This window comes from Babylonia areolata, chromosome 21 (assembly GCF_041734735.1).
Source record: "Babylonia areolata isolate BAREFJ2019XMU chromosome 21, ASM4173473v1, whole genome shotgun sequence".
Classification (NCBI taxonomy): domain Eukaryota; kingdom Metazoa; phylum Mollusca; class Gastropoda; order Neogastropoda; family Buccinidae; genus Babylonia; species Babylonia areolata.
Window position 1 is genome coordinate 25,005,145 of NC_134896.1, and position 15,130 is coordinate 25,020,274.

The window sequence follows — 15,130 nt, forward strand, 5'->3', positions numbered from 1 at the left end:
GTGACACACGTGTAGCTGCCTTGGAACTGGGGCTGTCAACACTCGTGGTCTGCTGACTGGTTGAAGACAGTTGTGTAGACTGTACGGTGGACACGTGCACACCGAAAGCTCGCAGCCTCTCCTGGTGATTGTTGTGCTCCCAGGTGACCTGCAGCGTGAAGGTGATCAGCGGACCGCTTCGCTGTGGCTTGCTTGAACGTGACTGGGATTTTTTTGGGGACAGCTAATGCATTACGTCAAACCCAAAGGGCCAAGTTGAAGTGTCGTTCGCGCTGATTCACGTGCGACAGTAGGTCCAGACAGCGCATGTTCACAACATGAGTGAAGGGTTCATCTACCGTTGCCATATGGAGATGTGCAGTATGAACAACCGTCTTCTGAATTCCGAATATGACGAAAGAACTTCCATTCAGGGCACGGCAACCAATCAAAAGGGTTCAATTTGGTTTGTGTCCTTCTGTCAAAGAATGAAGTGAATGTACAAGTATATGGATAATATATCACCGCGGTTTTCTTATTTTACTTAAAAAAATTTTTTTTTTATGTTAAGTGCACGTTGCAGAAAGATTGTTTACTAAATTTTCTATTCACGATTAATTACTGCGTTCGATTACTGCGTTGTGGTAACACTGTATAGTGCTTATACAGATTTCACTTTCACTTTCACTGCGTTGACGGCCACAGTCATCAATTTGATTTTTACGCCGTTTTTGTTGGGTTGCGATGAAAGAAAAACAAGCTACAGAAAGTGACAGACCTATTAGTGAGGATGAAAACTTAGTCCTACTCTAAGTGGGTTCTCCGGCAGGCTACTATCACTTCACTTTTCGCCCTTCCGAGCTAGCCGGTCCCTTGCTGATCTAAGACAGCAGGGCCCCAAAAATAAATTAAAAAACCCCAAAAATATTAGGGTAAGAGAGGGGGTGGGGAAGAGGAAGGGGGGTGGGGGTGGGAGGGGGGGAGGGGGCCTATTATCTAATTAACTACTGATTGGGGGGCACCCTAGACTTAAAGGTGTCCAAGGTGTCTGCTGCTATAGCTGTTTCAGGCAGGTTGTTCCAGTCACGTATCGTTCTGGGGAAGAAGGAATATTGCCTGTATTGGGTTTTACACCGGATCTGGTTGAGCTGGCGGGAATGTTTCCTTCTTTGTCTGAGTGGGGCTGGCACGATGCAGCTTTTGTCGACGATCGCCTCTTCGTCCATTATTTTGCGTAGCATGGCAAGCCTAGCTACCTTCCGTCTGTGCTGCAGAGTCGGCCATTGCAGTCTGTCGATCATTGCGGTGACACTAGATGTGTTGTGGTACCAGTTGACCACAAACCGTGCTGCTCGTCTCTGGACAGCTTCGATCTTCTTGATGTTGTCTTGGGTATGCGGGTCCCATACGGTGCACGCGTACTCCAAGATTGGTCTGACGAAAGTCTTATACGCTGTTTCTTTGAGGCGCACTGCTGGGATCTTCAGGTTTCTTCTGAGGAGGCCGAGGGTCTTATTGGCTTTTGCACAAATGGTGTTGATGTGCAGGTCCCAGCTGAGATCACTTGTGATGGTAACGCCTAGGTATTTTGAGGTAGAAACAGTTTCTAGGATATGGTTGTGAGGGGTATAGTAGCATTTTGCAGGGCAGGATGATTTTGTGACTGGGAGAATAGTACATTTTCCAGGATGGAAAGCCATGTCCCAGCTGTGCTCTCTGTATATTAAATTTAGAGAAAAAAATAAGCATATTTCGGCTTCAACACCGATAACGGTTCTTTCCGTCTCTTACCGACTGGTGTTAAATTTCACATGTTTTGGTCAGTGTTCATTTAACAAACACAGCTATCACATCTAGAATCGCAACACATATCAAGCTCCTGCTTTGTTTTTACTGCATCTTCAGAAGCATTTGCACTGTTTAACATTTCGAACTAAATTTGGGAGCACCGATAACAAGGTGTAAACTTACATACTTCTTCAGCCATCATCGGCTATGCTTTCTGAGAACAACCCACTTGACGCTGCTTGAAGTGTGTGTGTGTGTGTGTGTGTGATGCCTGTGTGCGTGCTTGCCTGTGTGTGTGTGTGTGTGTGTGTGCGCGCGCGTGTGTGTGTGAGTGCGCGCGCGTGCGTGCCTCTGTGTGTGTGTATGTATACGCGCACGCAGGTCATACGTGCTAGAATACCTTAAAAAGCATGTAAGTCTGGTGTTATAATGATCCAGACTTTTCGATGTCGTCACCGTAAGTATCATCATCGCAGGGTTCACCATCATTGCCATTCTCATCAAGTAGACTAAGTCGTAGTCAGAGAGAGGGGGATCGTTTCACATTTCACCTCACCAGGCAGGCATCATCTTCATTGCTGACAGAAACGCTTAAATCTGGAGGATGTAAGGGGACGAATGAAAGTGCGCGAGAAAGGCTGAGCGGGATGACCGTGGTGATTTTGATGAACGGGAGCGATTGTGGTGAGAAAGAGACTCCCCCTCCCAAACCTTCCTGTCCTCACTCTTACCCCCCCCCCCCCCCCTTTCCTTTTCACCCCCCTTCCCCTCTCCTTTCGTCCTCCCTCCCCCACCCCTCCTCCACCCACTGCATGTGGTGGTGACACGGGCAAAGTGCAATACCTTAATTAGTGCGTGAGAGAGAGCTTGCCATGACCTCCGTGGTTGATAGTGTCTTTTCGAATATTCATTGCTCTCAACTCAGACGGCCAGACGACGCACAGCCCGCCGGACAAGTCAAGACACGGTAGGCCTTGTTTCCAACTTGCATTTGTTTTGCTGCCTTGCTGTTTCCGATTGGTTCCATGTCACCCCTCACGCACGTTATCTTGAGGCGTAGCAATGGTCACTTTGTCTTCGTTTCTTTTTCTTTCTTTCTTTTTTTAAAAATATTTTTTGCAAGGAAGGAAGAGGAGAGGCTATCAGAGGAGGTTGGTGCGGGGGGTAAGGGGGCTGGGGTGGGGGTTAAACTGTAATACGCGCGTGCGTCTCTAACCTACGCCTTATTTTTTATCTAAAAAAAAATCAACCACTGTTTTTTTTCTCTTAAAATGTATATAACATATTCTTAGATTGTGCGAACTGTTAAACACATAACTGTCTAACCCTTCTCTTGAGGGGCTGGGTGTACAAAAAGCAACTAGTTTCGCTGACTCCACTACCTTCGTGAAATAAAAAAAAAAGTCATTTCATAAATTTGTGGAAATTAAAATCTGGAATTGTCAGGCAGCACCACAATGTGGTTTGGGGTCAGTTTATGTGTTGTGTTTTGGATGTGATTATATTCTTGTGAACATTGTGACATTAATCCCTGACGTATCTTTGTCGATGGCCTGTGATTGTTTTCTCTCTCGTTTACCTTTTGGGCGGAAACAAGATTCGCTTTTGTTTTCTTTTTTCACATACTGTTTTATACTTTCAATGTCTCCTATGAAAACATACATGTTTCTGGTCTTTGTGGGTTTTCGTTTCTATCTTTTTCGTGTTTCTCGTTGTTGTTGTTGCTGTTGTTGTTGGTTGTTTTTGGTTTTTTTGTGTGTTTTTTTAAATTACAATTTGAATATTACGTGTTAACAAGAAGCATGTTTGTTTTCTGCCAAGGTTTTTCTGAAGGGTGTCTTGGTAACAGGAAATATATTCTTTTCCCGTGTGTTTCTGTGTTGATGTTTATTTAGTAATACATTCCCTGGTGATAAGAAGCGTGGTTTTGTTTTTGTAGGACCTGCCCAAGTGGTGTTTGGAATGTAATATACCTAGTAACATGAAACGTGTTTCTGTCCCAGACTGTTTTGGGACAAATATCCTGGCAGTAAAGAACATTTTAATCTCTCGTCTGGATCTGTCTTTGTGTTGGAACCTTACCTTGTAAATGTTTTTGCCAGAGTTTATTTGGAAATTAGCATTGTATTGTAGACAGCCTGTTTTTATGTTCTTCTCAATTTTTAAGGTTTTTTGTTTTTTTGTTTTTTTTGTTTTGTTTTGTTTGTTTGTTTTTTTGTTGTTTTTTTTTGGGGGGGGTTGTTTTAGATATTTTGAGAAACTTGCTTCCTTGTTTACTCCATTGCTTGAATGTTACATTGAAACAAAATAATATGTACCTCGTTTTTTGGCTGGACATTTTCTCTGAATGTAGTCTGGTGACAAGAAAGACGTTTCTTTGTTTTCTGGGTTCATATTTGTTCTGGAATGCTATGAACATAATTATCATCCATTTGTTTTGTTTTCTTTAAATGTATTTGTTGTTTTTTTGTGTTTTTTAAATCTATTATCTGTTCATTTTTTAAATGGTGATAATACATTCTGTTTGATCCTAACATGTGCTTAGCCTTTCGTATTTCGATATTGTGCAGCTTAGCCTTTGGTGTTTTGATATTGTGCGCTGCAGTTGTGTCCTTGTGTGATTTGGATATTTGTAAAAAAAAAAAAGATTCTAACTGTAACATTATCATGTTGGATGCATTCTAGAAGATGAAAGGTTTACAAATGACACTAGAATAAACGTGGATTTGAAGACTTGTCAAGAATACAATGTTTCAAAAGTTGTTAAATGGGATAGGATCCAAACATTTCTCAAAGATTAGCACATGAGAGGTTTCATTCAATGCGTGTGAGACTTGTGAAAAATACAATATTTCAAAAGCTGTTAAATGGGAAAGGATCCAAACATTTCTCAAAAATTACCACATGAGAGGTTTCATGCAATGCGTGTGGACGCAGTGGCAGAATCGGAAAGGCGCTGTTCAACATCCGATCCAGTGTTCACATGTGATCAGAGTTCGAGGCCCTGTTTTCGCCTCTGGTGTGTCCTGGAGAATGGCACTTTCACTCCCGTGTCCCTCACCCCACACATGTGAATGTGTACCAAACGTCGGTTATCGAAGGTTGAAACGACAGGAGTTGACTGGGACCAGCCCTAATGATAATGCTGAGCCTTAGAAACAGTGGCTAGGAATTAACCGCTTCTGTAGCTGTAAAAGAGAATGGGGACCTTTTACATTTAATCTTATGAAATTACTGAACTGGTCATGGTATTGAAAATCAGTCCATCGGAATATGTCGCACTTATTTAACTTGTTTAGGTGTAAATGAAACGACTCTGTATGTCATAGCGCCACATTGTCTTTATGCCTGTGTAAATAAGTGGTGAATGATCACACTGGACTTTACTAGAGAATTGCGAGTTCCGACGAACAGTGACCTACATGGGACGTTTTAAAACACAGACAGATAGACTGATAAACAGACAGAAATCTGTCACACACACACACACACACACACACACACACACACACACACACACACAAGGACAAGAGAATTCATCAATCAATCTGAGTTGGGTTTTTTTTCTTTAACGTTTTTTCATGGCTGACACATTTGAAAGCTGGCAGAACAGTTTCTCAGGCTCGCATTGGCGTCACCGTTTCCGGGATCTGTTACAAATGATCGTTGACAGTGTGCAGCCTGAGGCAGTTCGATTATAACAGTGCTTTTTACGGGGGAAGGGGGGGTTGGATGGAACTCATACAGACGTGAAGCGGCTAAAAACGAGCGTGAAATTTACAGGAAATTAACAAATAATGAGGCCAGGAGATGAAATGATTAACAAGGAAGTGTCTGGGTTTGTTCCAATGTACCTTTTATTTACCTGTGTGCTAGCTGAATCGGTAGCGTAAGCAGCACTGACTTGAAGTTGTGTTCCTTGTGAATGGAGAAAGTTCTGATTGCATTGTGCTGATGAAACTGTATTACTGTGACAGTGTTATATATCTAGTAAAAGCATGCCACATAATTATACTGACATTATTATTATTTTTATTATTTTATTTTTTATACAAATTTCTTTGCTAAACCTTTATTAAGAAAAATGGTGCATAATTATACTCACTTTTTTTCACACATTTCTTTACTAAACCTTTATTAAGAAAAATTGTGCTTTTCTTTCTTTAACACAAGAACAGTACGTGTACATGCAAAAGAATACTGTGTCCTAATTTCGGAGAAGACGAAAATCAAGTCAAGAGGAACAACTTTAATTTTTACTTATTGTTTATGAAGTAGTTTTGATATTCATGCCAATTGTGTGCACGTTTTAGTCATTTTCTTCCACGATATACTATCAGTTCAGAAACAATGAAGAAAAAATGTATCTACACTAATTCAGATTGCTTTTGTGTCACATAAGTAGAGATAAATAAATCGTGCAGGTATAATAAATGCTTCTTTTTCTTTGGTTTTCATCAGTATGCATTTTGTATGAATTTATCAATAAGTATCCATGACATACCCTTATCCGTTTCATATTTTGATGTTGAGGTATATGTGTTTGTTGTTTGTCGCATTTAAGCATACCGTTGCCCTTTGTGAGCATTAAGCTTCATTTCAAATGCATGTACTTTGTTGTTGTGGCTTTCTATGGCGGCAGGTTCATTACAGCTAGAAGCATAAAGGGTATGCGGCACTCATGAAAGTATAAGTGTAGCATTCGCTAAGAATATAAACACGCATAGACAATTTGGTCTCTGTGTTACCCCTCTTTACATCCCTCTGTGTTCCCTTGAGAGTCCTTTGGCGAGTGCAGTTCATGATTACTAGTAATCTTATCGTAGTTCATGGTTACTATCTGATCAGTGTGACTCCCGTATTTGAACAGATCTGCTCATGAATGCAGACTTTGAAAATAACTGATGATTCGTTCATTGAAGTAAAATGTATGAGAAGTTCCGAGGAATTATTCGATTGAAGGTTGTCAAGCAGTTTCCAGTGTATTTGTGTTGAAATCACACACGTAGACTCAGCGTTACTGATCAGGACATCAGGGACTTCATTCCACTCACTTTGCAGGCATGAGATGTGATATAAAGACACGGAGTAGACACTGAGTAATAATAATGATAATAATAATAATAACTACGTTGTAATTTGGAATGCTTTCTTTTGTTTGATCATGATCAAACTCCAGTGGACCAATGTTGTGGAATGTTGAATGAATATATATATATATATATATATATATATATATATATATATATATATAATTGTTATTATTATATTATATATTTATATATTTTAACTTAACTAGAACATTCGATTTACCTTTATGATATTGGATAACTCGATCAAAAGCATTTTGACCATTAACCATTTATGTGACACAGATGACGTAAAAAGAAGAGAAGGCAAAACAGTGGAGACAGACCCGAAACAATATATGTGTATTCTGGATGTTTAGTCCTCAGCTTCCATTCGTATGTGTAAATGCAACAACAGTCCTCTTCCATTTGTCAGATTAGCGGGAAAGATCACTCGCGAAACAATATTGCTTTCTTTTTCGATTAATCGAAAGAACATAAAGGGTATTGTTTGTTGATTACTGTTGGAATTTTAAAACTAAATAGCACTTGGTTGAGCGGCACTTTGCATCATGTAATAATCACTACTGTAGTTAGAATGCAGGTAGTATAGTTTGCACACTTTATACACGATCTGCTTTGTTTGTTCGGTTTATGTATTATTCAGTTATTTATTTATTTATGTTTAATGTTTGTGTATTTGTGGTTACATTGGAGGGGAAAAAGAAGTTTCAATCGCTAGTGTATCATGGTTGAATGCGTGTGTGTGTACGTGTGTCCTTTTTTTTTTATCATTATTCATTTCTTTTTCCTTTTTCAAGCTTGCTTTTTGGAGTTGATAATAATAGTTCCTCTCTTGCTGGTTTCTGTTGCCGCTCGCTGCGGGCGGGGGGTCCGGCCACCCTTGTTGGGTGTTGGTGTGACTGTGGCTGTGGCTGTGGGTGTGGTGCGGCGCGTTGGGTGTGTCTAGATCCCATTCTCAGGCCCCTCCCTCCGGTGCTGCGTCCCCCATCCTCGGGCCTGTCACCTCAGTCCAGCCGCCCCCTCGCTTCCTCCGGCTTCAGCGGCCGCAAGAACCGGACAGGTACTCCTCCTCCTACTCCTGCTCCTCCTCCTCATCCTCACTCCTCACCTCACCTCACCTCACACCATTGGGCTTGTTTGTGGTCACGTGACGGGGTGCTCGCCGCCATCTTCTCTCTCTTAACAAAGTGTAGGGTTGGAGGGAAGGGGGGTGGTGTGTGTGTGTGGGGGGGGGGGAGTTCTCTTTCTTAATAACGTGTGGTTTTAGTGGGAAAGGTGAGAGGGGTGGGTCAGGGATGATGAGGGAGGGGGGGTGTATTGTATGGCCGACTTTTCCCCTGAACAACTGAATTTTTGTACTAAAACTTTGTCCTGTTGTATATTATGTTACCATTTTTTTCTTTTCTCTCTCTCTCCCCCCCCCCCCCCCGCCCCCTGTTTTCTAATGTACCATGCGCATCAAGACTAATGATCAGGGGAGACAAAAGAATTCGGCGATAAGAAACTCTAGGGAGAGCTGGACAGTACAAGGTCTTCAGAGAAGAAGCTCTCCTCAATTCAAGTGTTTTGACCCTGAGCTCCTTACGCTCTGAGTGGCCCGGGCCGCACCCAGGTCATGACTCCTGTATGCCCTTGCGTCTCTGCGAGAGAAAGAGAGAGAGAGTAAACGGTAGTCGACCAAAGCAAGAGTGATCAACAAAATAAGAAAGATCAGAACACAAAATAGAATCAAAGTGTGAAAACGAAGTTTAAATAGTCATTTAAATACTTGTTAATATGAATATATGAAATATGTCGTGTGCAAAAAAAAAAAGAAGTTTGGTTAGACTTTGATTATCGACCAATAATAAAAAAGAAAAAAGAAAACAGAGTTATTGTTTGCACATTCATATTAGAAATAGAAAAAAGAAGAAGAAGAAAAAAGAATGACGATTTTCATTTGAAATGTACCTACAGGTTTTCCTTCTGTGTCTTCTTGTTCTGTCTGCTTTTAACCGGAGATGGAAATATTTTCAGCAATAACAACAACAACAACAACAACAAAATATAAAAAAAAAGAAAAAAAGAAAAAAAAGGCAAACTTTAAAAAATGGACTCTCTCTCTCTCTCTTTCTTTTTCTCTCTCAGACACACACACATGTTTGTTCAGTTTAAAAAAAAAAGTAATAAGAATGAGCACGAAAATAAAAGTGTCCACGCCAATCTTTTAGTCTTATGTGGTCGTGTGACAAAGGCTGGGAGGGAGATGGCGGTGAGCGGTATGGCTGGGTGTTGGAGGGGGTGGGGGCTGGGGGGTTACTTATGTTACAACAAGTGTGTCCGCGTGTTTGTACGTACGTGTCCGCGGATCGAGGCCGGAAAGGAATTGCGCGAATATGAGCTGACCGGACTGGGGCGGTGTCGCAAACTGGACGGAGGGACGCTTGATACTGTTCAATATCATTGTTATTATTTATTTGTTTGTTTTATTTTAATTTTTTGGTGGTAAATATTTATTAGTTTTGCACTTGGTTGCTTGCTTTTTGCCCATGCCCACCATTTGCATGACGCTGTTATAGAGAGAAATTAATAAGTAGTAGCAGCAGCAGCACAATTGTTTGTTGAGTTGCCGTTTTTTTATTTTTTTTTATTTTTTTGTTTTTGTTCTGTTGAGAAGAGAACAGAAAAAAACGAAACCAGACAACAAGAAAATTGTACCTGCAAGATGTTTTAGAGTAGCAAGATGCATTTATTTATTTATTTGCTGCTGTTCAGAGCCACACTTTCACAGAGACATAGAAAAAGGAACGCACAAATCTCCCTCCGCACCCGTTCGCTTGGCACTTCCTCCACCCTTAAAAAGCTCAAGACTGTATGTCTGTCTTGTCCGTCTTGTGTCGTCTCTGTCTTGTTAGTGTAGATTTCTGAAGCGTTGCTTGAGATCGTGAGATAGTATTTGAAGTTTTTAGTATCAAGATAATGATGGGTTTCTTATGTTTAAAAATCTATCTTCGTGGTCAGTGATTTTTTTTTCTCTTACTGTGTGTGTGTGTGTGTGTGTGTGTGTGTGTGTTTGTTTGTACTTAAACAGCTCTTGGAACCTATTCTGGTTTTTTTCTTTTTTATTTAATATAAGCTTTGGTATGCCTCATGTTTCATGGTATGATATCGCTTTATTTTAAGGTTTTTTTCCTTTGTTTTTCTTGTGTAATAGATAGCAGTTGCGGTGTCGCGATACGAACAGAAACTTCTGTTATAAAGAAGAAATCATTAGCGAGCGAGATAGGTAATAGCTACAGAATCATGGGATGTTAGGGTCAATAAAGAGTCTTGTTTTCACACACACACACACAACACAACACAACACAACACAACACACACACACACACACACAGAGCAGTGGACAACATCAGAGCCTATAGACATGTGTATTGGAGTAAACAAGCTTCAACTGTTTAGAGAGATGGGTTACATGATCTGGGCCACGCTCGAGAGACTGAGACATCTAATCGTGAACAAGATCGTATTGTTCTTGTATCTTGCATGTGCCCGGTATTTGGATGAGAGTCACGGAGCCCTAATGATGTTCAGGGTGTTGAGGAGGAAGAGAAGCAAAAGCTCTTCTCTCACCTCTCTGTGACATGGTTTGAACAGATGGTACAGTATGTTGCTTTTTCTGTAGCATATTTGAGCATTTTGGGGCAGAGCATTCGTTTGAATCGTGTTTTTTTTTTTTTTGATGTGTTTTTTTGTTGTTGTTTTATTTTATGTATATAAATGTACTCTCGCTCTTTCAGTGCCTGTCTTCTTCATTTGGTTTCTCTGTGTGTCTTTGTCTCTGTCTGTCTCTCTCTCATTCTCACTTTCACTCTCTCATTCTCTCTCTCTTTCTCTTTATCTGTATGCCAGATTTAGAAGAAAAAAAAATCATTACATCCTCCCACCCTCTCATCCACAACCTTGTTTGTCTTTTCCTTATCTTATTTCATTTCATTTTTGCATGTCCTTCCTTCCCTCCTTCCTTCCATACTTCCCTCCCTGCCCCATACTACCACGACCACGATCACTCGTTGGGGGATGGATACCTTTTTCTCTCATGGACATTGCACCACCACCACCACCACCACTGACCACCCGACCACAACCAATGACCACCCCACCACCACCAACAACCACCCGACCACCACCGTCCTACCACCCAATCACCACCACTACAACCCCCACAACCACCCAACCACCACCCCTACAACTCTTCCACAACCACCCGACAACCACCCCTATAACTCCCACAACCACCCGCCACCACTTTCACAACCACCCGGCCACCACCCATACAACTCCCACAACCACCCGACAACCACCCCTACAACTCCCACAACCACCCAACCACCACCTCTGCAACTCCCACAACCACCCGATCACCACCCCTACAACTCTCCCGCAACCACGCCACCACTCTCACAACCACCCGACCACCACCCCTACAACTCCCACAACCACCCGACCACCACCCCTACATCTCTCCCACAACCACCCGCCACCACTCTCACAACCACCCGACCACCACTCCTACAACTCTCCCACAACCACCTGCCACCCCCTACATCTCCCACAACCACCCAACCACCACCCCTACATCTCTCCCACAACCACCCGCCACCACTCTCACAACCACCCGCCACCACTCTCACAACCACCCGACCACCACTCATACAACTCTCCCACAACCACCTGCCACCCCCTACATCTCCCACAACCACCCGACTACCACCCTTACAACTCACACAACCACCCGACTACCACCCTTACAACTCCCACAACCATCCAACCACCACCCCTACGACTCCCACAACCACAACCACCCAACCACCACCCCTACAACTCCCACAACCCACCCACCCGACCCACACCGACACCCCTACCCCACGCCCCACCGCAGAGTCCAGCAAGAAGAACTGTCTGGAGGAGAGGCAGGCCGCCCTGCAGCATGCCCTAGAGGAGCCCTCGGCCAACGTGTACGTGCCGCGCTGCCAGGAGAGCGGCCTGTGGCGGCAGGCCCAGTGCCACGAGGCCACCCAGTACTGCTGGTGCGTGGCTGAGGACACGGGCATGCCGCTGCCAGGCATCGCCACCTACCGTGTGGAGCCCAACTGCTCCATCCGCGACGACCGCCAGATGAAAGGTAGTGAGTTGGTGGTGAGGGTGGGGGGCTGGGGGGGAGGGGTGTGTTGCTGTTTTTTTTTTTGTCCTGTGTGACTCTGGCTCTGTGTGTCCGTGTGTCTGTATCTCTTTATGTCTCTGTCTGTCCCTGTCTGTGTGTCTGTGCCTGTCTGTGTCTTCGTGCTTCTGTCTGTTACTGTTCTTTCTGTAGTTTAACGTTGTTTTTTTTTCACTTTGAGTGATATTAGATGTTACTGTCTATGTGTCTGTGTGTCCCTGTCTCTGTCTGTCTGTCTGTCTGCCTGTCAGTGTCTCTCTGTCTCTTTCTGTCTGTCTCTGTATGTTTCTGTCCCTGTATCTGTCTATCTCTCTGTCTGTGTCTTTCTGTCTCTTCATGTCTCTGTCACTGTCTGTGTCTTTCTGTCTCGGTCTTTCAGTGTCTCTCTGTGTTATATACTCACATGTATTACACATTGTGAACAGTTCCCACCCAACCTCACACTCCCCCCCCCCACTCCCCTTTTTCGGATTGCTTTCGCACTGACAAATCTTTACATCTCTCTCTCTCTCTCTTTCATATATATATATATATATATATATATATATATATATATATATATATATATATATATGTGTGTGTGTGTGTGTGTGTGTGTGTAATGTGTCCATCTGTCCATACCCCTATTACCTGTCTGCGTACATACTATCTTTCCAGTCTTTTACATTTATGTTTTAGATTTTTATCGTTACTTTTCTGTACTAATTTCACTCGAATGATCCATGTGCAGCATTCATGCTGGGTGTGTGTGTGTGTGTGTGTGTGTGTGTGTGTGTGTGTGTGTTCGTTCTTTAGTTTAGCGTATTTTCACTACTGGCGATATTAGACAATTTAAAAAAATGGAAAAAAGGGGTGTGGTGGGGTGGGAAGTCAGGAAAAAAACAGAAAGGGTAGAAAACTGCCAAGAAATGCATAACTAATATGCAATTGGATTTAACAGTAACAATTCAATGATGATGATAATAATAGCTACAAACATTGACACAACTTTGAAGGACATTATAGGAATGTAGAAATAGGGTTACGAGAACGTTCGATCATAAGAACCTCGACAGAAATGAATTCCCCCAAATCCTCTGCAGAACAGTTATTCTCTGTGAAACACTTGGGCAAGAAGGTGCGTAACTGCTGACATTGAAACAATGATGCAAGCTGAACTGCTCACCACAGATACATATAACTTTTTTTTTTTTTTTTTTGTCTTCAGCGCATCAAGTTTCATACGGAAGAAAATAGAGGTTATCAATATTGTATAGCAAATTGATGGAATCTGTGTCTCTTTAATAATACGCTCGGGGAATTATGTCCCTTTCTGGTTTTTTGTTTTTTTTTTTTTTTTTTTTTTTTTAACTTTCCGTCCATCGATCCCATGCTGATTTTTCTAACAGAGTGAATGCCTCTTTCACGGAAAGTCGGACGTGTATTTTTGTCGATTTTTCTTAATCTTATGCTCCTCTTTTAGCTGCTTTATCAGCTGTTTCAGAGTGTGTGTGTGTGTGTGTGTGTGTGTGTGTGTGTGTGTGTGTGTGTGTGTGTGTGTTACGCGCTTCAGTATCGTAAACATATGTTATGTCTCTCATTTTGACGCTGCGTTATCCTTGTACATGTATACATGTATTGAGCAAGATTATATTCACTTCGTATATATGTCTGTGTGTCTCTTAGAACAACGGCAGATATGTAAGTCGGCCAGTGTGCTAACATCTTCACCGTTGGATTCCTTCCTTCCTTCATTCATTCATTCATTCTCTGTCTCTTTATGTCTGTGTCTGTCCCTGTCTCAGTATCTGTGTGTCTCTGTGAATCTCTGTGTCTCTCTGTCTGTCTGTCTTTGTCTCTGTCTGTCTGTCTGTTTCACTGTCTCTGTCTGTCTGTCCGTATGTCTGTCTATATGTTTCTCTGTCTGTTCTCTGTCTCTGTCCCTGTCTCTGTCTGTCTGTCTCTCTCTCTCTCTCTCTCTCTCTCTCTCTCTCTCTCTCTCTTTTTTCTCTCTCATTTTTGCTTTCGCCATTTTCATTCGTCCATTGTAATGTTTTGTTATACAGTGAAAGTATGTTGTCGCATTCCCCATGTCATAAGGACCTCAGAGCCCGTGACACTAAAGCGCCAAAGTGTCTTTCTTTCTTTCCTTCTTTTTTTTCTATTTCCGTTTTAAGTGATCTGTATGTATGTGTGTATTTATGTCCTTGATTATTTTGTTTTGCTTTAACATATGATTTTATCCAGTTTGTGATTTTATGCTTTTGCTATAATTGATTTCTTTTTTCATGTTTGCAGGATGAAAACAAGCCACTCCGTCTGTCTTGTCTGTCTGTCTGTCTGTCTCTCTCCCTCTCTCTTTCTCCGCCCCTCCCCCCGCCCCCACACACAGGTACATGGATGAGATACATGCATCTGTCTGTGTGTGTGTGTGTGTCTGAGAGAGAGAGAGAGAGAGAGAGAGAGAGAGACCCACACACACCGGGAAAAAAATAAAAAGGCAAGAAATAAACCCCATCAACTACAAAACCGATGGAGCGACGTTGTACATTTCTTGTCTTCTGAGCATTCGCAGGTTTTGCCTTTCCAGGCTGCCCCTTTGAGCAGAAACGCCGGTTCATCGTTGATCTCATCGCCGATATGACGGAGGAAATGAACCAGTCCAAAGTGACTCCTCAGCAGCTGCTGTGAGTACTTCATGTTAACCGCTGAATTGTCGCCGGTGGCTTTTCATCTGTACAATTAGCAGAGCTCTGTCAAACATGTGTGACACGCCAGCGACAAATCAGCGGTTAGCACTATTATTATAGTGAGGGCCAAATTGTCGCTGAGGGTATTGCTATGTTTTTGATGATGTTGAAGAGAACGACAATGACGATGAAGATGGTGACGATGATGATGATGATGATGATCATTCTGATGATGAATCTATCATTTGTTGAATTCATCTTTGTGTAGGACTATGAAGCAATGCTGTCGATGTCAACGCCTTATTATACGTTTTTTTTGTTTTTTTAAATATATTCTTTGAAAAAAAAAATTGTGACATGACTCGCGTTGAAATGTCGCCAATACGCTTATTTGTCGCCGGGCG

General features: G+C 42.3%; 1 protein-coding gene across 13 annotated transcripts in view; it reads left to right on the plus strand.

Annotated features, from left to right (window-relative positions):
* Nucleotides 1-15,130, plus strand: part of LOC143296424 (SPARC-related modular calcium-binding protein 1-like) — a 133,860-nt gene that overhangs the window by 100,989 nt on the left and 17,741 nt on the right. For 3 of the 13 annotated variants that reach the window (XM_076608330.1, XM_076608329.1, XM_076608333.1), the window contains exons 7-10: nucleotides 2,660-2,734; nucleotides 7,807-7,920; nucleotides 11,779-12,021; nucleotides 14,603-14,723. In XM_076608330.1, coding sequence (XP_076464445.1) covers nucleotides 2,660-2,734; nucleotides 7,807-7,920; nucleotides 11,779-12,021; nucleotides 14,603-14,723 — 553 coding nt within the window. The remainder of the gene's footprint in view (nucleotides 1-2,659; nucleotides 2,735-7,806; nucleotides 7,921-11,778; nucleotides 12,022-14,602; nucleotides 14,724-15,130) is intronic. The other 10 variants (XM_076608337.1, XM_076608338.1, XM_076608331.1 and 7 more) reach the window with 7 other exon arrangements.